The sequence below is a fragment of the Oikopleura dioica genome, chromosome 1 (genome assembly GCF_907165135.1).
Source record: "Oikopleura dioica chromosome 1, OKI2018_I68_1.0, whole genome shotgun sequence".
NCBI lineage: Eukaryota > Metazoa > Chordata > Appendicularia > Copelata > Oikopleuridae > Oikopleura > Oikopleura dioica.
The window spans coordinates 11,029,031-11,047,770 of record NC_137291.1 but is presented as its reverse complement, the minus strand read 5'-3'; the positions used below and the strand labels follow the sequence as shown (position 1 = coordinate 11,047,770).

At 38.8% G+C, this 18,740-nt stretch overlaps 3 protein-coding genes across 3 annotated transcripts; 2 read left to right on the top strand and 1 right to left on the bottom strand.

Moving 5' to 3' along the window:
• Positions 1–548: 548 nt before the first annotated feature.
• Positions 549–1,172, top strand: LOC145712119 (uncharacterized). The gene is made up of 3 exons (XM_081789805.1): positions 549–620; positions 742–911; positions 952–1,172. The coding sequence occupies exons 2-3, from the start codon at positions 749–751 to the stop codon at positions 1,170–1,172; spliced, it is 384 nt and encodes a 127-aa protein (XP_081645931.1). The 5' UTR covers positions 549–620; positions 742–748.
• A 584-nt stretch (positions 1,173–1,756) lies between these two features.
• On the top strand, positions 1,757–2,729 carry LOC145712118 (uncharacterized). The gene is made up of 4 exons (XM_081789804.1): positions 1,757–1,865; positions 1,905–2,139; positions 2,183–2,377; positions 2,698–2,729. Exons 1-4 carry the CDS (start codon positions 1,824–1,826, stop codon positions 2,727–2,729), a joined length of 504 nt encoding a protein of 167 aa, XP_081645930.1. The 5' UTR covers positions 1,757–1,823.
• Positions 2,730–7,562: 4,833 nt separating this feature from the next.
• Positions 7,563–15,910, bottom strand: LOC145698325 (uncharacterized). Its single transcript, XM_081775528.1, has 14 exons — positions 15,763–15,910; positions 15,026–15,098; positions 14,758–14,834; positions 12,851–13,025; positions 12,527–12,678; positions 12,057–12,115; positions 10,976–11,480; positions 10,163–10,344; positions 9,885–10,067; positions 9,518–9,560; positions 9,288–9,350; positions 8,758–8,925; positions 8,637–8,709; positions 7,563–8,594 (listed from the first exon to the last, which is right to left on the bottom strand). Exons 3-14 carry the CDS (start codon positions 14,831–14,833, stop codon positions 8,504–8,506), a joined length of 1,770 nt encoding a protein of 589 aa, XP_081631654.1. The 5' UTR covers position 14,834; positions 15,026–15,098; positions 15,763–15,910; the 3' UTR covers positions 7,563–8,503.
• Between the last annotated feature and the right edge of the window lie 2,830 nt (positions 15,911–18,740).

Below are 18,740 nucleotides of genomic sequence, written 5' to 3'. Positions count from 1 at the left end.
CGGGCGAAAACCGAATGGATGCTGGGTAATCTTGTGGTTTAGTTACCTCTTCCCGCACTACAAAAGCTGCCAACGAGTTCAGTTTGAATGTAGATTCAACTAAAAAGTCAGAGTTCTTTGCGTTCCTGGACAAGGTATTGAGCGTTCAAATGTCGGAAAAGCTGATTAATGAAAGCATGGAAGATATGGAAATATCCCCTAAGAAGACAAAGATGAGTGAAGAGATGTCCTCGGATTCTTTCGACTCTGGTGAGCTTAAAGCTTTACTACTTTACCAAACATGTTCAACTTGTTTTAGGCCATGAAAGCATCGGTGAATGTTTCAACTGCTCGGTCGAGTTCAAGGGTGCCGAGGAACTAGAAGACAACTCGAGCGCGAGTACAAAAACGCAAAGCCGATCGATATTGAGGCTCAAGTTTCCGCTGGAATGAGTAATCGTTAATTCAAAAGGTAAAATCGAAGAAAGCCGTAATAAGCTGCCTGACCATCGATTGAGCTTTTGTTAGAGTTAAAAGCGCTGACTCTAGAACAATTTGTTGTTTTGACTGAAAGTTGGCTGGAAGAGATCCAGGAAGTGGTGAATAAGGCGCCTTGGTTGAGTTATCTCTTCAGTGAGAAGGTTATTGAGGCTGGAATTGATTACTTAGGGACTCAGAAGATTGAGTTAAAGATTCTCCTTCTAAATGACTAAATCAAAAAAACTTTAAAACTTTTCTTTCGACGCTAAAATGGCTTTGTAGGGACACGATGCTGGAAGACACTCTTCTTGAGAACTCCGAGCAAAAGAAGAAGATCGAAAAGCTCCAAGACAAGATCAGAAATCAAGAAGACAAAATCAAGTCCTTGGAAGAGAAGAAAGACAAGTACAAGAAGGAAGCTGCAGTCGCGAAAGGATTGAAAATCCGCGAAGGTTAGCTCGGTGAAATTCGAAAATTCGTTTCTATTTTCAGATAATTTTGATGAAAATCGTCAGAAAAGATACGAGTCGATTAGAACGAAGTATGGAATGAAAGACCCAAACGCAGCGAATCCTTTTGACAAGAGTTTAAAAGATTTAAAGCTTTTACTTTTCAGTAAAACAAATCTTTTAACTTTTTGCAGACGAATGTGTCCAAGAGAGCCCGAAGAAAAAGGGATTCTTTGGAGGTTTCTTTGGAAGTTCTTGATCTAACTGTTCAACCAAGCACGCAATATACCATTACATTTTTAAATTAATGATTTGATTTCATCTCTTTTTCAGAGAAAAAGCCAAAAAGCTCGGTTTTTGCTGTTTTCAAATTTGTTGTTTTGAAAATTCTAGGTCCGTGTTCTCGAGATCGAATGTAAAAATAACCACTTCGCAACCGATTATTTGGCAAAAAACGGACGAAAATCGTAATTACGAAACCTGTACCGGATAAAATCTCTTGTACTTTCTTGAGTAGCATAAGAACTACATGCTTTTCAAAGAGAGTTTTCAATTTTTCGAAAAGGCTAAAATTGCTCTCATTTTTCGAGGAAATAAGGTTTCAAATGTCTCTAGCTCGTCGAGTTTCTCTCCGATCAATTTTTAATTGACATGGCTAGAAAGCGCAGGCTCAAGTGCATCCATTACGCATTCAAGTCTACCGCTAGCATGCATTCCCTCATTTTCTCATTGAAAAATTATTGTTGTTGACGTGGAAGTTGTTTGTTCGATTGTTTGTATTTGTCTCTAGAACGTTTTCTTCTTCTTCCTTGTTATCCTTACTTGACTTCAAATCGTCAAATGGTCGACTCAAGCGATGATGACTTCTTCTTCTGTCAAATTTGTGGCAACGATGTTCCTAAACAAAATCGAATAATGCACCAAATGATGCACGCTAGAAAAGAAAGAAAAGAAAAGGTAAAATAAACCGTTAACGAATTCCATACAAAAATCTAGGACGCGACTTCTCTTAATGGACCTTCGAAGAAGAAACCAAAGAAGACGAATTACATGCGTGTGCGACCGTCTGCTCCGAAAAAGCAAGATAGAAAACCGAAAGAATCTACTCTGAAGAAGCCAAAGAAGCCCCGAACTCGAACAAAAAACTCTGCGAAAGAGAAGATGAAAAAGAAACAGGAGGAACAACCGCATTGTTCTCGAGATCAAGTTATAGTAATAAGCGACTCTGAAGGTATACCGTCGAACTCTAAATTTTCTTAACATTTTGTTTTTAGATGAAGACTCTTTCGCGAACACAGCATCCCGACAAGCTTCGAAACGAGTATTTCAAGAGACCATTCAAATCTCTTCTTCTTCTGAAGAGGAGAATTACGAGCCGGGGCCATTGATGGGGCGATGTTGGTGCTGCTGGACGCGAGATGCGACTTACGTCACAAGATGTTGTCGCAAGATGATCCTGTGCGAGGACTGTAGACAAGTCCTATACGCATGCCGCGACCTACGATTTTGTGTGAGATGCAGATCTCGTTATTTTTAAGCCTTTTATATTTATTATTTTTCTATTTTCCATTTCTATTTTTTATTTTTAATAAAATAACTTTTCTATATTCACGTATTTGTCACTATTCCTAAGCCATTGAAATTTTATTTCTTACTCTGAAAGAAATCTCGCGAATTCAGAAAAGCTTTTGAAAGAAAAAGGAATCGCTGCAGTTTTCCACTCCCAGCTTTGCACATGTCGCTCTCCGTAAATAATCTCACAATTTTCAGAAGAGAAAAACTCTTTAAGGGAAGAAATCCATTCTCAATATCATTCCATAAAGCCTTCCGACCGGAAGCATATTGTTTATATTAACTCCGCCATGTATCTTTTGGGTTTCTATTACGACGCAAGCATCTCTTAGCCAATCAGATTCGAGTATCTTCCCGCCTGGTTTCTGATTGGCTGTTGATTCGAACTGAGGTGGCGCTGTTTCATTATTGCTAACCAGTATAAAAACCGACCATGACAACCGTTTTTTTCGCCAAAAAGACCTTCTATAAAAAAGCTTACAATAGTGACTCAGCTAATCTTTTACGATTTCGCAAGAGGTGGCCAGCTCCACTCAATATTGGAGAGCGCGGTTGCGATAGAATGACGCTTAATCCGTTTTTAATAGTTCTTCAAAGGTTTACGTGAAGTAATCCGCTTTGCGTCCCACGTTCTTTGTCTATCTAGCCGCCTAACTTTTTATCTCGAAGCCGGTCATCTTAAAAAGGTCTTAAACAGGCCGGTATCAGGACTGGATGGTTTAAAATTCGGTATGAAATTCACATAAGCCACGTTTCTAGAGCAAACGCACCTGTACAACTCAAACCCCGTATCGTTATGAAAAGTATATGTACAAATTAACATAATGACCAAGCGGTTAGCACAGCGGGGGATAAACTCAAAAGTGATAAGACCAGCGGGTCGCCCTTGATAACAGCGGGAGAGCAAAAACTCGCTGCTTATTGTGCAATTAGCGGGCGATCAGGGTCGAGCTCTCTAATTGATAAAAAACGTGCACTCTAGACCGAAATTCTTGAATTAATTCTTACATGGATAATCTTAACTCCCTGGCGCGTAAGTGGCATAACAACGGATTCGTAAAAAGCTGATATTTCAAGCTGCAAATTTGCTGAATATTCAGGGCCATTTTTGACCTTTTGATTGGTCGATTTTTGTGGAAAAAGCGCCATCAATCGGCCAAATAAGAATCTTAGAAGATAATTTTTTGGGAGAAAATCTCCATTCCTTTCAATTTCCAGTTTTTCCAATTCATCCCTTCTTCTTACATAATTATCCTGACATTGCGGCTTTCTTTTTGACAAAATGTTGCTCGAAATAGAAAATACGGTAATAAAACTTTGTTCACTCGAGTGGTTGTTTAGAATGCCGCGCCTGGGACTCACGCTGCATGTCCAAGTACTCTTAGAGCGCGGCTCAAGAATCTTTAACTCATCCGAACTTATACAATAAACATCCTAGACTAAGGGCGCACAGCTGGTTGTTCTTGAGCCGGAAACTTGGCGTTGTTGTTCAATGAGGCTTTCTAACCGTTGTTCTTGTAGCTGATCTCGGATTTTCAAGTGATTTTTCGATTAAAAATTTTTTGATTGATTCTTTTTTTTTCAACTTGAAAATCCGTATTTCATTATTTCATTTTTCCGTTGATAATAACTGCCCTCCTTTTCCTTCATCACATCTAGCAGACTCTTTTTAATGTTATTGAGCTCCTCTTCTTGCTTTTCTTTGAGCTCAAGTTCGCGGGTTCTAAAATTAACACTGTGAAATCATTTGGGATAATATTATAAAACATTTGGCCCTTGAACGTGGCATCAAGTGGCTTCTAGCCATCAACCGAGAAAGAATTATTTTGCTGACCTGATATGAGCTTCTAGACGCCGTAGAGTTTCCTTTGTAAGATTGTTTTAACTTTCAATAGGACGAAGAGCATAATCTTATTGTTTTAAGAATCGATTTATAAATTAAATACTAATAGCCATCGATAAATATACTACAGTTTCTCTAATTGGGCTTATATGGACGTGGTTACGTAACATTTTAACAATATATCCGATAAAAGAATCTCTCCTGACTTCTACGATCCAACTCAGTCAGCTTTGTGCTATAAACATCAGGACTTCTCGGGGCTGTTAATTCCCAATTATATGCCGTTAATTCCCTTCTTCCAACATCCCCCCGCTTCAAGATGAAGAAACATGACGGCAATTAGCTAAAGAGTGTTCTTTAATCATCTCCATTTCCGGTACAGCCCCATCCTGACGGTGAAGATATCCTGCGATTTGGCTTGTTTCTGGTTTTGAAGTTTTGCCTGTGACCTGGATTTCCGAGGAGATTCGCTTCTCCCAGGACTGGTGAATTTCTTCGGCGCTCTGGAATTGACTGGAGGGACCAAATGGTTCGTCATTCTTGTGACTCTCATGTCTCGAGTAGGGTTGGTGATTTTTTGACCCCAGTGCTTTTCTGCGGCTTTGATTGCGCCCGAAGATGTTGGGTTCAGCTCCTATGGAAATAACAATTTAGTAAATTAGGATAAAAAGTATGAGAAAACACGTTTTAGCAACAGAAGAGTTTCTTAGTGCCTACTTGAATAGCGGTGGCGAGAATTGAATTGGTAACTTCGTCACGTCCGATCGCAATAAAGGCTGGTTCTAATTGCGGGACTTCACCAAAGCTTCAACTATAAATCCACTTTGCGGGTGGCAGTTTAGAAGTCCGTTCCCGGCGCGCGGAAGATATCCGCCAGCGTCTTGATTTCTTTCCCTCGAAGTGTGAACAGCTTTCTCACGTGGTCGTTGTGCTTTTAATCGACTTTTAAAATTCATGTTATACCTTGTTACTTGTTATAAAAATATGAAACCATAAAAATGAGAAAAGAAATTTAAATTTATATTAAAATTGAGCTGGAACAACCGGCAACATTCATTAATTCCAAGCAGTAACGTCCGCTGATATACGACACAAACTAGACACCATAAAAAGCAGAAAAACCTCTACAGTAAATATTTAAGCTATTATGGAGTTATGTCGAGGTCTCGCAACAATTATTTCAAGCTGTATCATCTGAACCGACTGCATTTGCATTATTTTAATAAAACAAAAGTGACAACTTTAGTTAGAGTTAACGCACAAGTCTCCGACTTCTAAGGCCTAGAGCTCATTTCGTAAAAACACTTTATCTAAAAACACTAATTAATTAGTGTGGATTTCCAAAAGCTTCGATTACATGAGCTCAGCCCTCTAAAGAATTTCTAGTAAAGCTGTATATCGATAAGGATGTCTTCCCTTATCATAAACCCTGATACAAGCCCTTCTCCAATAAGATGTTCCTTGATGACCCTTGGCTGCGGCAGTACTAAAGACAGACTTGAGTATATCCGGGTTTAATTAAACCAATGAAATCGAAATAGATAAGTTCAAGATCACTTGAAACTGGCTGGCAGCTTCGGACATTCAGTTGAGCTGGATTTCCGCCTTCAAGGCGCTTTTCTTGTCAAATCAGGCAAAATATTTTCTCAAAAGCGGATCAACTAACTAGTTAGTTTTTCTTTAAAGCCGTGGCCATCTTTGACTGGATGAAAAAACATCTTTTAAAAACCACAAAATTACTCAATTATATTTTTTCATCCCTTCTGCCTTGGAATCTGAAAAGCTTCAGTAATATCAATGAGTAATTGCTCCAAACTAGACGCGGATCTTCTGTTCAATAAAAGCGCAATTTTCTTGTAAGGCCGAGTTTTTGTCTTTTCCAAAGTTCAACCCTTTTTCTTGCTTTAGAAAGGAGGGTAGTCATGATTGAACTTTTCCGGCAGCAAGATTGTGACAACTCTAGGCTTTATAGGCTGCTCTAAGTATGTTGTTTTCGAAGTGTTTCCACTTAGCAAAGGGCGTTCGCGAATTCTACCCCCTTGTCGGTGCCGCTTCGGAAGGAGAGATTTCTTAGAGTGGTAACCTCCATCGTCGAAGCGAGCCTCGTTATCTGCTTAGCAAAAAAGTTGTCCCTAATTCTGTCTTTTTTGGAGTACCTGAGTGGACTTGTCTGATATTGCCCCAAACGTATCTTTTGTTTTGAGAATTGACGGACGCTCGATCGTCATCGGAAAAATACATCTCCCGACGGTTGGATTATTTTAATTCGGCGCACTCGTCAAGGACCTTCCAACGCAATAATAATGGGTGATAATCTCCCTGTTCACCAAAACCGCGCTGTTTGTAAATTATCCCCGCATCATTTTCATGAAGCCGACACCAAACGATCCAGTTTTCCTAAATTATCAAAAATCGGAAATTTTATAATGCTAATTATAATAAAATTAAAAATCTAGAGCGAATACTTTCATATCTATCAACCTCGATTGTCGATGGACGAAATATTGAGAAACACTTGGATCTTAGAGTTCTTCTCTTTTCTTCTTTTCTTTTTTCTATCTTGATATTTTTTAATTCTACGCAAATTGAAAAAGGATAGTAAAGAGTGCGGAATCGCACTTGGAGAGATTTTGGGGACAAAGCCAGATCACAGCAGCTTGTGTCCGTCAATGGATCAAGTGGTAGTTATCTTAACAGAGTATGGAGCGTAGTCCAGGAAACCAACCCAGATTTAAACAACATCTAACGAATTTGATGCCCTCAATCTTCCAAAAAAATCTGTGTTAAATTGCTCTCTAAAAGTTTCAGAGCATAAAGATTTTTATCGTCACTAATAAAACTGAAAAAAAAAACTAAAAATAGGAGAGCAAGCTGTTTTCTAAAAGCAAGAATGATAATGAAATGAAACTTATATATCAGTTGGTTTGTTACACCCTACATCAGACTGCATAGCAAAATAAAACTATCAACGAGAAAAGATGAAAAATGTTTATCTTTCCTTGCATCACGAACATCATACCACGGTCAGCTGGTGAGCAGATGTTGCATTTTAGGCGTCAGGTGTTGTCCGTGGCAATGAATATAAATGCAAAAATTGTCAACACCGTTCATGAAAAATAAAAAATCGTATTTTTTTTAAATGAAACGCAATCTTTCAAGGCTATTGCGATGCTAATGTGGTTTAAATTTATATTGTTTCTCGAGAAAGAAGATAATTTAATTGAAATCTGTCCTTTTGATTGAATAAAAGAATTGTAATCTTTATTACAGTTGAAAATTATAACTTTATCAGCTTTGTTTTGTTAGAGTCATTTTTGGCAGTCATGAATTCAAGTTATGTCTTCTGTTGTTTCGTTTTTTCGTTTCAGACAGGTTGAAGCATGTTTTTCGTGTGCTGTTTTTTTCGTATTTACAGTGTGGTTGTTTGCGTTTTTGTTTCAAATTACAGTTATGTACAGAATTTGTGTTTTTGTGGAAAGGAAGATACAAGTTGATCTTTTGCAATTTTCACCTCCTTTGACTTTTTTCTCGTTTATGACGTGTACCAAATAATTGGTTAATCTTAACCTACTTGCAGCTTCTTTTTGTTAATGTGAATTATCGCTGGGGAAGTCCTTAATTGACCGTTTTGAAAAAGAACGCAAAATGACGCTTATGGTTTTTGGTCTTGAAAAACTATTTCGCTCAACCGCTAGAATTTTTACAAAGATATTTTTCGACGAAAGTGAATAACGATGTATGTTTCTGAAAAAAAAGTAACGAGCTGAGGGACCGTTTCTGGAGTAAAGTGGAAATATCAAATTTTTGGCTCTCTAAATGGGCCACCCTTGAATCGGGGTTGAAAGTAGACTTGAGATCGTGTTGCTAATCCGCGACCATGACCGACCGGCGGAACTAGAACCGATCTCTTTTGCCCGGCAAAGGACACATTGAAAGATGACATTTCAAGGCACTCACAGACTGAAAGGGGAGTAAAACGGCTAAACTACGAAACTACGCCATCTTTCGGCGGAAACTCGTGAAAACTCATGTTTTCTTCAGCCCCTAAAATTATATTCCTAAGTAAGGAATGCTTACCCTAATCCAATTCTAATAAAAATTTTGATAAAACAAGAACAAAATCAAGAAGGGGTTAAAAAGCATCGGATCATAAAAAAATTAAGGAACATTTTTAGGGATTTCAAAATGTTGATTCCGTCGAAAATGATCCACAATTGTGTTGTAAGCAACGATCGCATTGAGTATTTGGCATACACTCATCTCGGCAATTCCTGAAGAATTTTTAGACTAATAAGGGTAGGGGCGATACTTACGTCGACATGCAAGAGAATTTGCAATCTTGATTTCTTCGCGAGTTAGTGAAGAAGCTTGGTCCTTCCTCTTCCTCTTCAAAAGAAGCAGTTTGAGAATCGATTTGAAATATTTAATCCTTACCGTTTCCACAGCAATCCTTTGAAATGGAGAGCTTGGCTCTTGCGCCCTTTGTCGTGCAAATCGCCAGATTCTGCAGCTTGGCGATGGTTGGATCGTCGATTAGAACCTCGAAGATCCTCTCCCGCGGCTCGGATGATCCCCGCATGCCAATTTCGACGGTGAGGACACCTAAAACCCGTTCATACAAAAAATCCCAGCCAGCTGATGATTATTTTCTAGTGCCGGCATTTTTCTCGTCAAATAAGCAAAAATTTCACGAAAATTTCAATTCTGAGAGGATAATCCGGGCCAGCTGCTGAATGGTGCCAATATGTGGCCGAGCAGAAAAGTGAAAAATGCGTGATTACTGTCACGCCCTGTCAAATTTTATTCACAACGTTACATCACGAACTTTTTTCTTGTAACTATCAGCTAAGCTGTTCATCTTCTGTTTTAGAATTTCTAACAGAGGGACATATCAAAAAATGAACTTTCGGTTTCTAAAATTAGTTTGAGAAATCAAACAGCTTCATTTTCTTGAAATAACTTACGGTCCAATCCTTCTCCATTAATAGCGACGCTAACTTCTTGTGGTATTTCTGGAGATAATACGGCTTTTAAGCGTTGTCTAAGCTATTCCCCAGGCACGTTTCTTTTTTTCCTTACGAGGTAATGATTTACGTTTTAAAAGTGTGCTTCGACTCTAATCGAGGCGCTCAAAGGAGTCCTAATGCGCCCCGCGTGCCGCTGTACGTTGCCGGGTTAATTAGCCACCGCCGACCTGAGAAGCGCTTTCGCAGGACGCCGATACATCGTTTGTAGCTGTCACGGTTAAATATGTGGTTGAATATATGCACATAAGCAAACGCAAAAAACAGTTCAAAAACTTGTAGAAACGTCGGGATGGAAATATTCAGAAACGTGAAATTGGTTTTGACTCGACAGGTAAGTGTCTTAAAATTCAAGACGACCTATTTAAAATAGGCTTTCTTGGAGCTTGTGCAATAAATGTTTCTTTGATTTTTGATCGTTTGATGGCGTTATTTTCGAAAAAGCGCCTTTTTTGCTGATCGTGAAAACTCATTTTTTGCTCTTTTTTGACGTGTTAATTTAACAGAAAACACGATGTATATGTTTAACCATTGGCTTGAGGCCTGGCAGGACTTGAGATCACAAGCAGTATTGTTTGCGCTGCCTAATCCGATTTGAATCCATCCGGATGTCAGAAGATTCTCATCAAGTCGTTCTTCGTCTGCGAATCCTTGCAGAGAGTTGTCCTCGCTCCTAGAATTTAAAAGACTTACCGATCGACACGTCTTGCATTTTTTCGCCTTTTCAAAGTTCTATATTTGTTTCAATACTTTCCTATTTGCTACAGTAACGTGAGAAAACGCCTGAAAAACTCAAGAAAAAGAAGAACCCGTGCCTGCTGCAGATGATTCTTGACGATGAGATTAGCCACATGGTCTGGGTTTACTCCGTGGAATTTGTTAGCACGGCTCCAGTCAGCTGAGTCGCGGGTTTTTCCCGAGCTTTTTCTATCCTTGAAGTCTTTGTAGGAATTTGTTACAGAAGTTGAGGACAGTTCAGCGGCGATTCCAAGCGATTCTGAATAAAGGAAATAAATTTCTACAACAAGAAATTGTAGGACGGGGTCGTTTTGGGCCAAGTGGATTTTGGATGGGATAAACCGACGCGGTGATCCTTGAGCGGATGAGACAATCAACGTGCGAAATTAAAAAGCACAGACAAAGGATTTGCCGATCTTTTCCCAGACGTCTAGTCCCAGCGAGAAATGTGCTTATTCGATGCCGTCTTTTTAGATTTTCACGGACGCGGCGTGATTACTGCATCGACTTATTGATCGCTATCGATCAAGATTGCATATAAAAAGGCATCGGAATCTCCAAAAACACAACAATAAAGATATGAAATGAAACTCTATTATATAGCGTAAAACTTTCGCCTGCGATTGTTTGATCTACTATTCGATGTGCCGGAAAATTAAGTAAAAACAAAGAGAAGGCACAATAATGAGAAAATGAAACTCCTTGGAACTCACATTTTGCACCTACTATTCGATGAGCAAACTTAATTAAAACTATTGCCAATACAAAATGATTACTGTAAAACAATTATGCAATCTGCTTTTACTTTCGATGCTGAAACTAAATTCGTTCAACTTTTGAAATGATGATCATGAGGCGTTAAACAAAACTTCAGCCACCAATAAACTTACGTAAAATGACGCTCAAACTTGCTTCTTCCGCAAAGTCAGCCGCCGATCCAATTCCCATATCCATCGCCATATCAGTTGCAACCTGTTCAGCCTGATTGACAACCTCAGGATTCTGCAGAGCTACATTAACCTTGCTCCACTGTTGTGAGAGCTCCTTAAGTTTTTTCTGCTCCTCTTTAAATTCCTTAATAATTTGTCTTTTCTCTTTTCTCAGAGCTTCTTTTTCAGCGCGTCTTTTCATTTTTTCATCTAAAAATTCAGCTTCTTCGTAGTACTCCGAGTATTCGGCTTCCTCCTCCTCCTCTTCCTCTTCTTCTTCTTCGTATTCAACAAAGTCGCCGAGCATTTCGACTTCTTTTCCCTCCTCTTCTTCTTCTGGTGCGTAATTTTCACGGATCATGTCCATCGCCAATTGTATATTTTCCTCGATTTCGCTTTGAGAATTGATCGAACCAAAGTTGAGCTTTTGGTCTTTTGCCGCTAATCGAGCTGCTTTTCGCTCAGCCTAAAAGTAGAGATATCAAAATTTGGAAATATCAAGAAGAGAATCTGCCTATTGCTTCATTTTCTTCGTTTTCCCTTTTAGTATTTTAAATAAAAAAGGAGGTATCGAAATTCAAGAAGGTCCTATCCTAGGAGAAAGCAAATCTGCAGTTTTCGGAGCAAGTAAGAACTAAGATTTAAAATCGTCAAAAATATAATAAGCAAATCTTTGTTTATCAAGTGCCAAATGACTGATCAAGAGAATGACTGCACGAGTATTTTCTGCTCAGAGAACATTATCTACGTAGTAATCGCTGTCATTGTTTTCTTCACAACTTTGATCGGGGGCTGCTGTTGCATCGTATCAAAAACTGCCCCAGGATCAACTGGCTGCGACTGTGGTGGTGGATGTGACTGCGGTGGTTGCGACTGTGCTGGGTGCGATTGTGGTGGCTGTTAAACAGTACCACCATTTATAAAAGAAAAGTAATTTGATCAGAGCAATTTATTTCCTAACAATATTTCCTGTTCTATCTTTTCACGCATCTAACACATACAATAAATCTATCTGCATTTGCTGCATTATTTTCATTTTTACCTTTCTGGCTTCTCGCCTGGCCTCTTGTTTTGCCAGTTTCTTTTCCTCCATCGCGTCTTAGATAGGATTTGTGGTTGAGCTGAGATTTGCAACAAACAAGAAATTTAGCTGAACGCATTAACTTTTCCCTTTGATGGCCAACTTGAGGTCGTCTAAGTCCGGAAACGACTTATCCAAAAGGTGAGATTTTCTCCTCACGTGACACAATAATTGTTCTAACAAATTCGCGAAAATTTGAGGTTTTTCGTTGAGGCGGAATTTGCTGCTTTTAAAAACATAATTCAACACCACGTTTATTCAAGAGCTGCTACAGGGCAATTAGTGTTCCCACTTTACCCTCCGAAAATCTGCCTTAGTTCAACTGTTACTGACTCGTTGAAATAATTTTCGAATGCTTCTAAGTGTCATTGATAAAATCTCCTCTTGCAAATGAAGTGTGAAGAGAACGAGGCTCTAAAAATCCGTTCCTTGGACTTGTCTTCTGAGTCTGGTGAAAACAGTCTGCAACACTTGAGAAGTACTTGGCCTGACAGGCTCATCTAAGACGTCAAAGTGAGCTCCGTTGAGTTCCATCTGCTCGCGCACGAATTCGCGCAGCTCTTCCGGAATCTCTTCCATCTCACTGAAAGTACCTGTAAGATACTATTGATAGGCCTCAATTGGCGATTGGCGCTCAGCGAAGGGATAATCACGATAAATAATGACACACATTTAATATTAATCTCACCATGAGGGAACAGATAAAATTGTAAAAATAATCCTGACATTCTCAATTTATGGTTTCTGAAACTTACGTATCTCTCCTTCTTCTATCTCCATGCTGTCTAACGATCGAAAGTGGCTTGTCGTAAAGAAAGATGCGCACATCGCGCTCTGCTTCGACGAGAAAGGTAACGTTTCCTTCAAAACCGGTCGAGTATTTATTGAAAAGGCCGCGGCAGCTTCTTGTGGTCGTAATTGATGTGTACTCTAAACAGCAAAACTGTTAAATTTTCGCTTACAAAATTATATCCATTATAAGATTTAAGTGTTTTTCGTATCTGAAATCGGGAGATAAAAGCTTTAAAAAGTAGTAACGTGAACAAAAACCGACCAAATCCACATTTTTTCAACCAAGATTACGGCTTCGGTGGCGTTTGTGGCTATTTCAGAGGATAATAAAATTTTTCTGAAGTTCTGTATGTCGACTTTAGAAATCGAGAACCGGCAGGTTCAAAATCGCATCTTATCAAATTATACAACAATTTTACGGGTGCTTGAGTTACGTTTTTTTCTGTCTTGTGTTGCTAAAATCCGATTTACTCCGATTTCTCCTCTTCCAAGATGACCCCGCAGAGGGGAATACTTTTTGGCAAAGATACTTGTCATACAGCCGCTAGAATTATCCGCTAAAGGCGCGAAGAAGTAAAAAATCAAGCAGAAACGTGGGAAAAAAGATCGGAAATACTGAGCTATCTATTGTCGACTTAAAGTTGCTATTTTCAGTTTTTCAAAATAAAAAGTTGGTTCGGAAATGAACTTTTCCACGGCGCTTGTCAGCCAGGGATAGATTTGACCTGAACGGAGGCAAAGCTTGTTGTTGGAAATGCTAAGGGCTTGTTAGATGGAGACCGGGGCATTATGCAACTTGTACTGCATTTACTGCATAAATGTGTTATCTTGGAAAGATAGAGTTAAAAAAGTGGAGTATAAAGGAAACCATAAATGCGGGAATAACGATAATTGTAGGGCTTTTAGCTTTGAAAGAATTAATGATGAAATAAAATGATTCTCGTCACAATATTCATACACAACTAGGCATTTGATCGGCTCTGACGTGCTTTTTTTAAGGTTAAGGAAGTTATTTCTCTTCGTACCTCTTTTTAGACCGGGAACACCATACATATTTGGAATCAGCAGGAAATTTTAAGAACTTTGACCGTTTTAGTTTCTCAAATTTCCACTTCCGGTCCGATTCTAGAGCCGGAAGTTGACGACATTTTTGAGTTTGGGCAATTTGTGACCCATCAAATTGATGCTCAGAAGATTTTGAGTCATCACATCTACAAATTATTCAAAAAGACCGTCCCAACCGCGGACAAACCGACCGGCAAAACAAGGAAAAAAGGCATAAATTTGTGATTTTTCTTTCAGTTTTTAGCGGTTGATTTGACCGCGGTCGGCATTGATTCTTATCTCAGATGATAGGAAATCTTCTGAGCATCAATTTGATAGGTCACAAGTTGCCCAAACTCAAAAATTTCGTCAACTTCCGGCTCTAGAATCGGACCGGAAGTGGAAATTTGAGAAACTAAAACGGTCAAAGTTCTTAAAATTTCCTGCTGATTCCAAATATGTATGGTGTTCCCGGTCTAAAAAGAGGTACGAAGAGAAATAACTTCCTTAACCTTAAAAAAAGCACGTCTCTAGAGTGAGTAACAATCGTGTGAGTAACAATCATTTAGTGGATTCAACTCATTTTTGTTTGTCCCAAAAACCATCCAGCGTCATGTTTAAATCACCTTCTTTGATGAAAGTACATCAATCGAGCACTCCACTAATTTATTTACATCAAAAATTCCACCCACTCCAAAACGTGTTGTTTTTATTCAATTACGGTTATTCCATTTCCGCACCATCTGGATCCATACCAAAAAAAAAAACTACATCAAACTTCAGTATTTGACCCTTCAACTTTCCCGTTTCTTTTCTTTTGAGTTACCTTTTGCAAAGTCGCACTTTTGTTCCATGCAAGCGCTGCACTGTTGAGTGGGAATGCGTCGGTTAAACTGCAACATACTAAAACATAAAGTTACTCAAGCTGTTTTGATGTTTGCACAGGTAATCGCCTTATTGTCATAACCAATTATCCTTCCGACGCTTATTTCACGAACGAAAAATAGAAATGGAAGTTTTATTCAGGAAGAGAAGATCCTCTTTTCGAGCGACTCTCCAGTATTATTTTTCAGGCGAAATGACGTGTTATTTACCTTTTAATTTCGGCACATTCACTTCCACAGCACTTTTGGCAAACATTTCTGTCGCAGGTTGAGACCCTCACTCCTGAAATTTTCAATGTAAAACTGGTTAAAAAAGAGCGTCATCCTTTGCGAAATAATGTTTTGGTTCCAAGTCATTCTTGGGCAAAATACAGGTGCGAGGATTCAGAAAGACACTCATGAAAGAATTATCACTTTTTTTCGGTTACTTTATTGAGTGAAAAAGAGGTTGAACATGGCTAGTTCAGAGGAGGAATCGTAAGAATCTTGAGAGGATACTCGGACTTTATCAAATGCTATAGAATGCGTTTATACAAATTTTAAGCAAAGTATCAGAGAATATGATTATTATTATTTTCCGTCTAGAAACCGCAATAATGTCAGAAGCAAATCAAATTTCATTTAACTAAATCTACAGTCCCTTTGGGAAACGAAACAAGTATCAGACTCTGAGACTCAGAGCGTTATAAAAAATCCATATTTCATAGAGATAATAATTTCACTCGTGATTTATTTATGAAGTAATTTTTAAAACTTATAGAATAGCATTACGTCAAAAGAGATTATCGCTAGACTCGCAAGAAAATCCGCTATTCGTGAGGACTCTTTTAACCCGTTTCCGCAAAGCTGCTCGTCTCAAGTTGCGCGCCGCGAGAGACATTTAGAAAAAAACAAAAAAAGAAAGAATAACACCTCTTTGCTCACGTTACGTGTGCGCGCGGATTTACCTGATTTCCTGCAGCAGTTCTTCCAGCATCTGAAGTTTTCATCGAATTCGTCTTCTGATAATCTGTAAATGCGGCTCTGTTCTTTCAGCGTCGCAAAGTCGAATTCTTCTACGCATGTCCATTTTGAGCACACGCACTTTTTGGATTGAGGAAGCTTTTTCGCATAAAAAAATGGGATTTCAATTTTTAAAGCAAATAGTTCGATAGTTTCAAGTCACGATTTCTAAATTTGATTTTTGACGAGTTCCAAGACTGAGTTGAGAAGAAGCTGCTTTGGCTCTTTTTGGGTAATTAATCGGGTTTGACACATCTGGACTCGTGGAACCAGCTTGGAAACATGAAGGAGGGGCTTTTTGAAAGGAGAATAAATTAATTTGTCTGGCCCAAATCACGGAGGGAAAAGTTCAACAAGTTGAAGACAGAGAGAGAAAGTAGAGTCTTATTTTTAGGGTTTGTTAATTAACCGCCCAGTCGTGACCAAGTGGTTGACTAGAACACGACCTCGTGTTCGCGTAAGCTCCTAAAAATTGCGAAGTGATGAAGAAATGAGGCAAAGTTCAGACGTTTACCACGTAAAATACAATTTATTTTTTCTAGCAATCTTGAAAAAATGAAAAAGAAAGAAGTTTCGCGATTAATTTTTTGATTAATTTATCATCGAAAAAATCAAAATTTTGACATAACCGGAAGAAGGAAAACTTGAACTTTTTCTTTCCGAAATTCCGCTCGGATATCTGACGACCTTCTACAATACGATGATTACTGGGCGAGCAATGACAGATCGATCTGGCAGATCAATCCATCTTGTGAGAAGAAATTGGAGCAATTTGAAATTTACTTCTTCTAGCTCTTTTCGTGTGAATTATAAAATTTAGAAATGCTTGTTTTAGAGTGAAAAAATGTGCCCAACGATTTTCGTCTCGAAATTTCAGTTTTGCGGCAAAATGGACTAAAGAATTTACGTCTCGATTTAAAATCTTCATTGAAAAAGGGCTATTCATTTCTGACTGGCTGTTTTATTATGAAAAAGACGCCACCAAGCGACGCTAAATTGAAAAAAAAAATAAGTTTGATTTGTGAATAAAGATGATGTAAGTCTGAGGTCGGTTAATTCCACCACTAACGCCACATGATTAAGGTAGCTTAATTTCCGGCGCCGGGACACGTGCTCAAATACTTATTTTAACTTTTAAAAGTGCCGGAAATGGCGGGAAGAGCGATCTTAGCAAGATGGAACGACAGTATTGAAGTTTTTGGCAAACCCAAAATTTTGATCAAACAAAGAAGATCTTCCTCAAATCCGCTAGTTTTTTAGAAACGTGTGAACGGCTTGGAAAAGGCGGAGATTACATAAAAACATTACAAATGCCAGAAACGGGTTGACCGCGAGTTTCGGCGCCGCGAGTGAAGCCCGCGGTCTCTTGAACTTTGAGGAAGCGATTGAATTGGCATTTTTGGAGAAGTTGTGTGGCATCTGCGGCGATATTAATGAAAAACACTAATTCTGAAGTGAACTTCTAAATAAATAACTCAATTTATATCCCGAGCTGCAATTAAAATTCCAATGCAGCGAGTCAAAACACCAATTTTAACTGAAATAAACGAAATAAAGCAATGTAAGATTAAAGAAGATGAAATATTTTTGAGGTTTACACACTGCAAAAACCATAATTGTTCAAATCTAAAGGCATTTTTATAGTTATTAGGATGGTCAAAATTGAAAAAATCTCCTAAAAAAGGGAAAACGATTAATGAAATAAATGAAAATCTATTATTCACATAATAATAATACCTAGTATCCTAGTGCCAATAAATAACCTTTCTTATTTTTTTAAAAAGTAATATCCGATAGCTACGGTACCTGAAATTTCTTGAATGGGGTCTGAATAAAAATAATTATCTTTCGCCTAAACAAATCAATCCAATCCTGAGGGGGCACTCTGGCTGATAGGCACTGGGTGCATTATTTGCGCCTATCCTTCCAATGTCGACTCTGGCTTTGGCCAGTGCGAGCACCAGTGCCCAAAATTTCATTTCTTCTGTTTCTCTCCTTCCTCTCTCTCTCTTTTATGACTTCTACTTCGTTCGTTCTCTCTCTTATTATACAATTACAATTATAAAAAACGGGGAAAAGTAGTAAATAGGTCCCTCAAAAGCGTAAAATACAAAAAACTTGGACCAGATGTTGACGGTTGCCGAGGTGGTGGGGTACCGCGGAAACAACGATGCTCCAGCGCCATCTGATGCGGCGGCGCTAGGGCGCGAAAATGAGCCTTCACGAAAAATGAGGAGAGAGAGGGAGCGAGAGATCGCTTGGGGGTGATGAAGAACTCGATAGATGGGGTTAAGGTTGACTGATAGATTTAATGATGAATCATTAATATTAAGAAGAGCGGCTCCTGTATTTCTGTGGATCTACAGAAAAAATACGTAATACCATGAAGTTGAGCTCAAAGGGGAGATCGAGAATCTGAGCTACTGAAAAATGCACTGACTTTTTCAGTAGCTCATTCTGGGCGCGCCTAATTTGGGTGAGAAGCCGCGCAAACTCTTGTTGGCTCTCTGATTGGTTCGGACTTTCCAGATTCTGTTCTTCAGAATCTCGAGATTCTTCTAAGCCGCTGATGAGATGTACGCTGATGTTCTTGTAAAAAGGGCCATAAATTATCTTTATATTCTCGTCAGTTAGTGGTACCCTTTTCAGTAAACGTAAAAGTATTAATTTCTCAAAATCCTACTGATCCAAGACTGTTACTGAAATAGGTAGACGGTGTTTACTGAAAATTTCAGACGTAGAAGCGTTATTGGAGAGACAAGCCTTCTAATGCTAATTTAACCGCATGTAGAATACGTTCAGTTTATTGTCAAAATGAAGCGATAAGGTCTTAACAGGGGTCTAAATTCGCAGTGCGAATTCGCTTTATTGCGAAGCGATGCGAAGCGAAGCGAATTCGCTTTCGCTTCGCTTCGCACTTGAG

Coding starts and splice junctions, on each gene's coding strand:
- LOC145712118 (XM_081789804.1), top strand. CDS start 1,824: ATGCACCAAATGATGCACGCTAGAAAAGAAAGAAAAGAAAAG. Junction 1,866..1,904: donor GAAAAGAAAGAAAAGAAAAG/GTAAAATAAACC, acceptor ACAAAAATCTAG/GACGCGACTTCTCTTAATGG. Junction 2,140..2,182: donor AGTAATAAGCGACTCTGAAG/GTATACCGTCGA, acceptor TTTTGTTTTTAG/ATGAAGACTCTTTCGCGAAC.
- LOC145712119 (XM_081789805.1), top strand. CDS start 749: ATGCTGGAAGACACTCTTCTTGAGAACTCCGAGCAAAAGAAGAAGATC. Junction 912..951: donor AGGATTGAAAATCCGCGAAG/GTTAGCTCGGTG, acceptor TTCTATTTTCAG/ATAATTTTGATGAAAATCGT.
- LOC145698325 (XM_081775528.1), bottom strand. CDS start 14,833: ATGTTGCAGTTTAACCGACGCATTCCCACTCAACAGTGCAGCGCTTGC. Junction 13,026..14,757: donor AAAGTGCGACTTTGCAAAAG/GTAACTCAAAAG, acceptor TTTGCTGTTTAG/AGTACACATCAATTACGACC. Junction 11,481..12,056: donor CCAGGCGAGAAGCCAGAAAG/GTAAAAATGAAA, acceptor CTCTACTTTTAG/GCTGAGCGAAAAGCAGCTCG.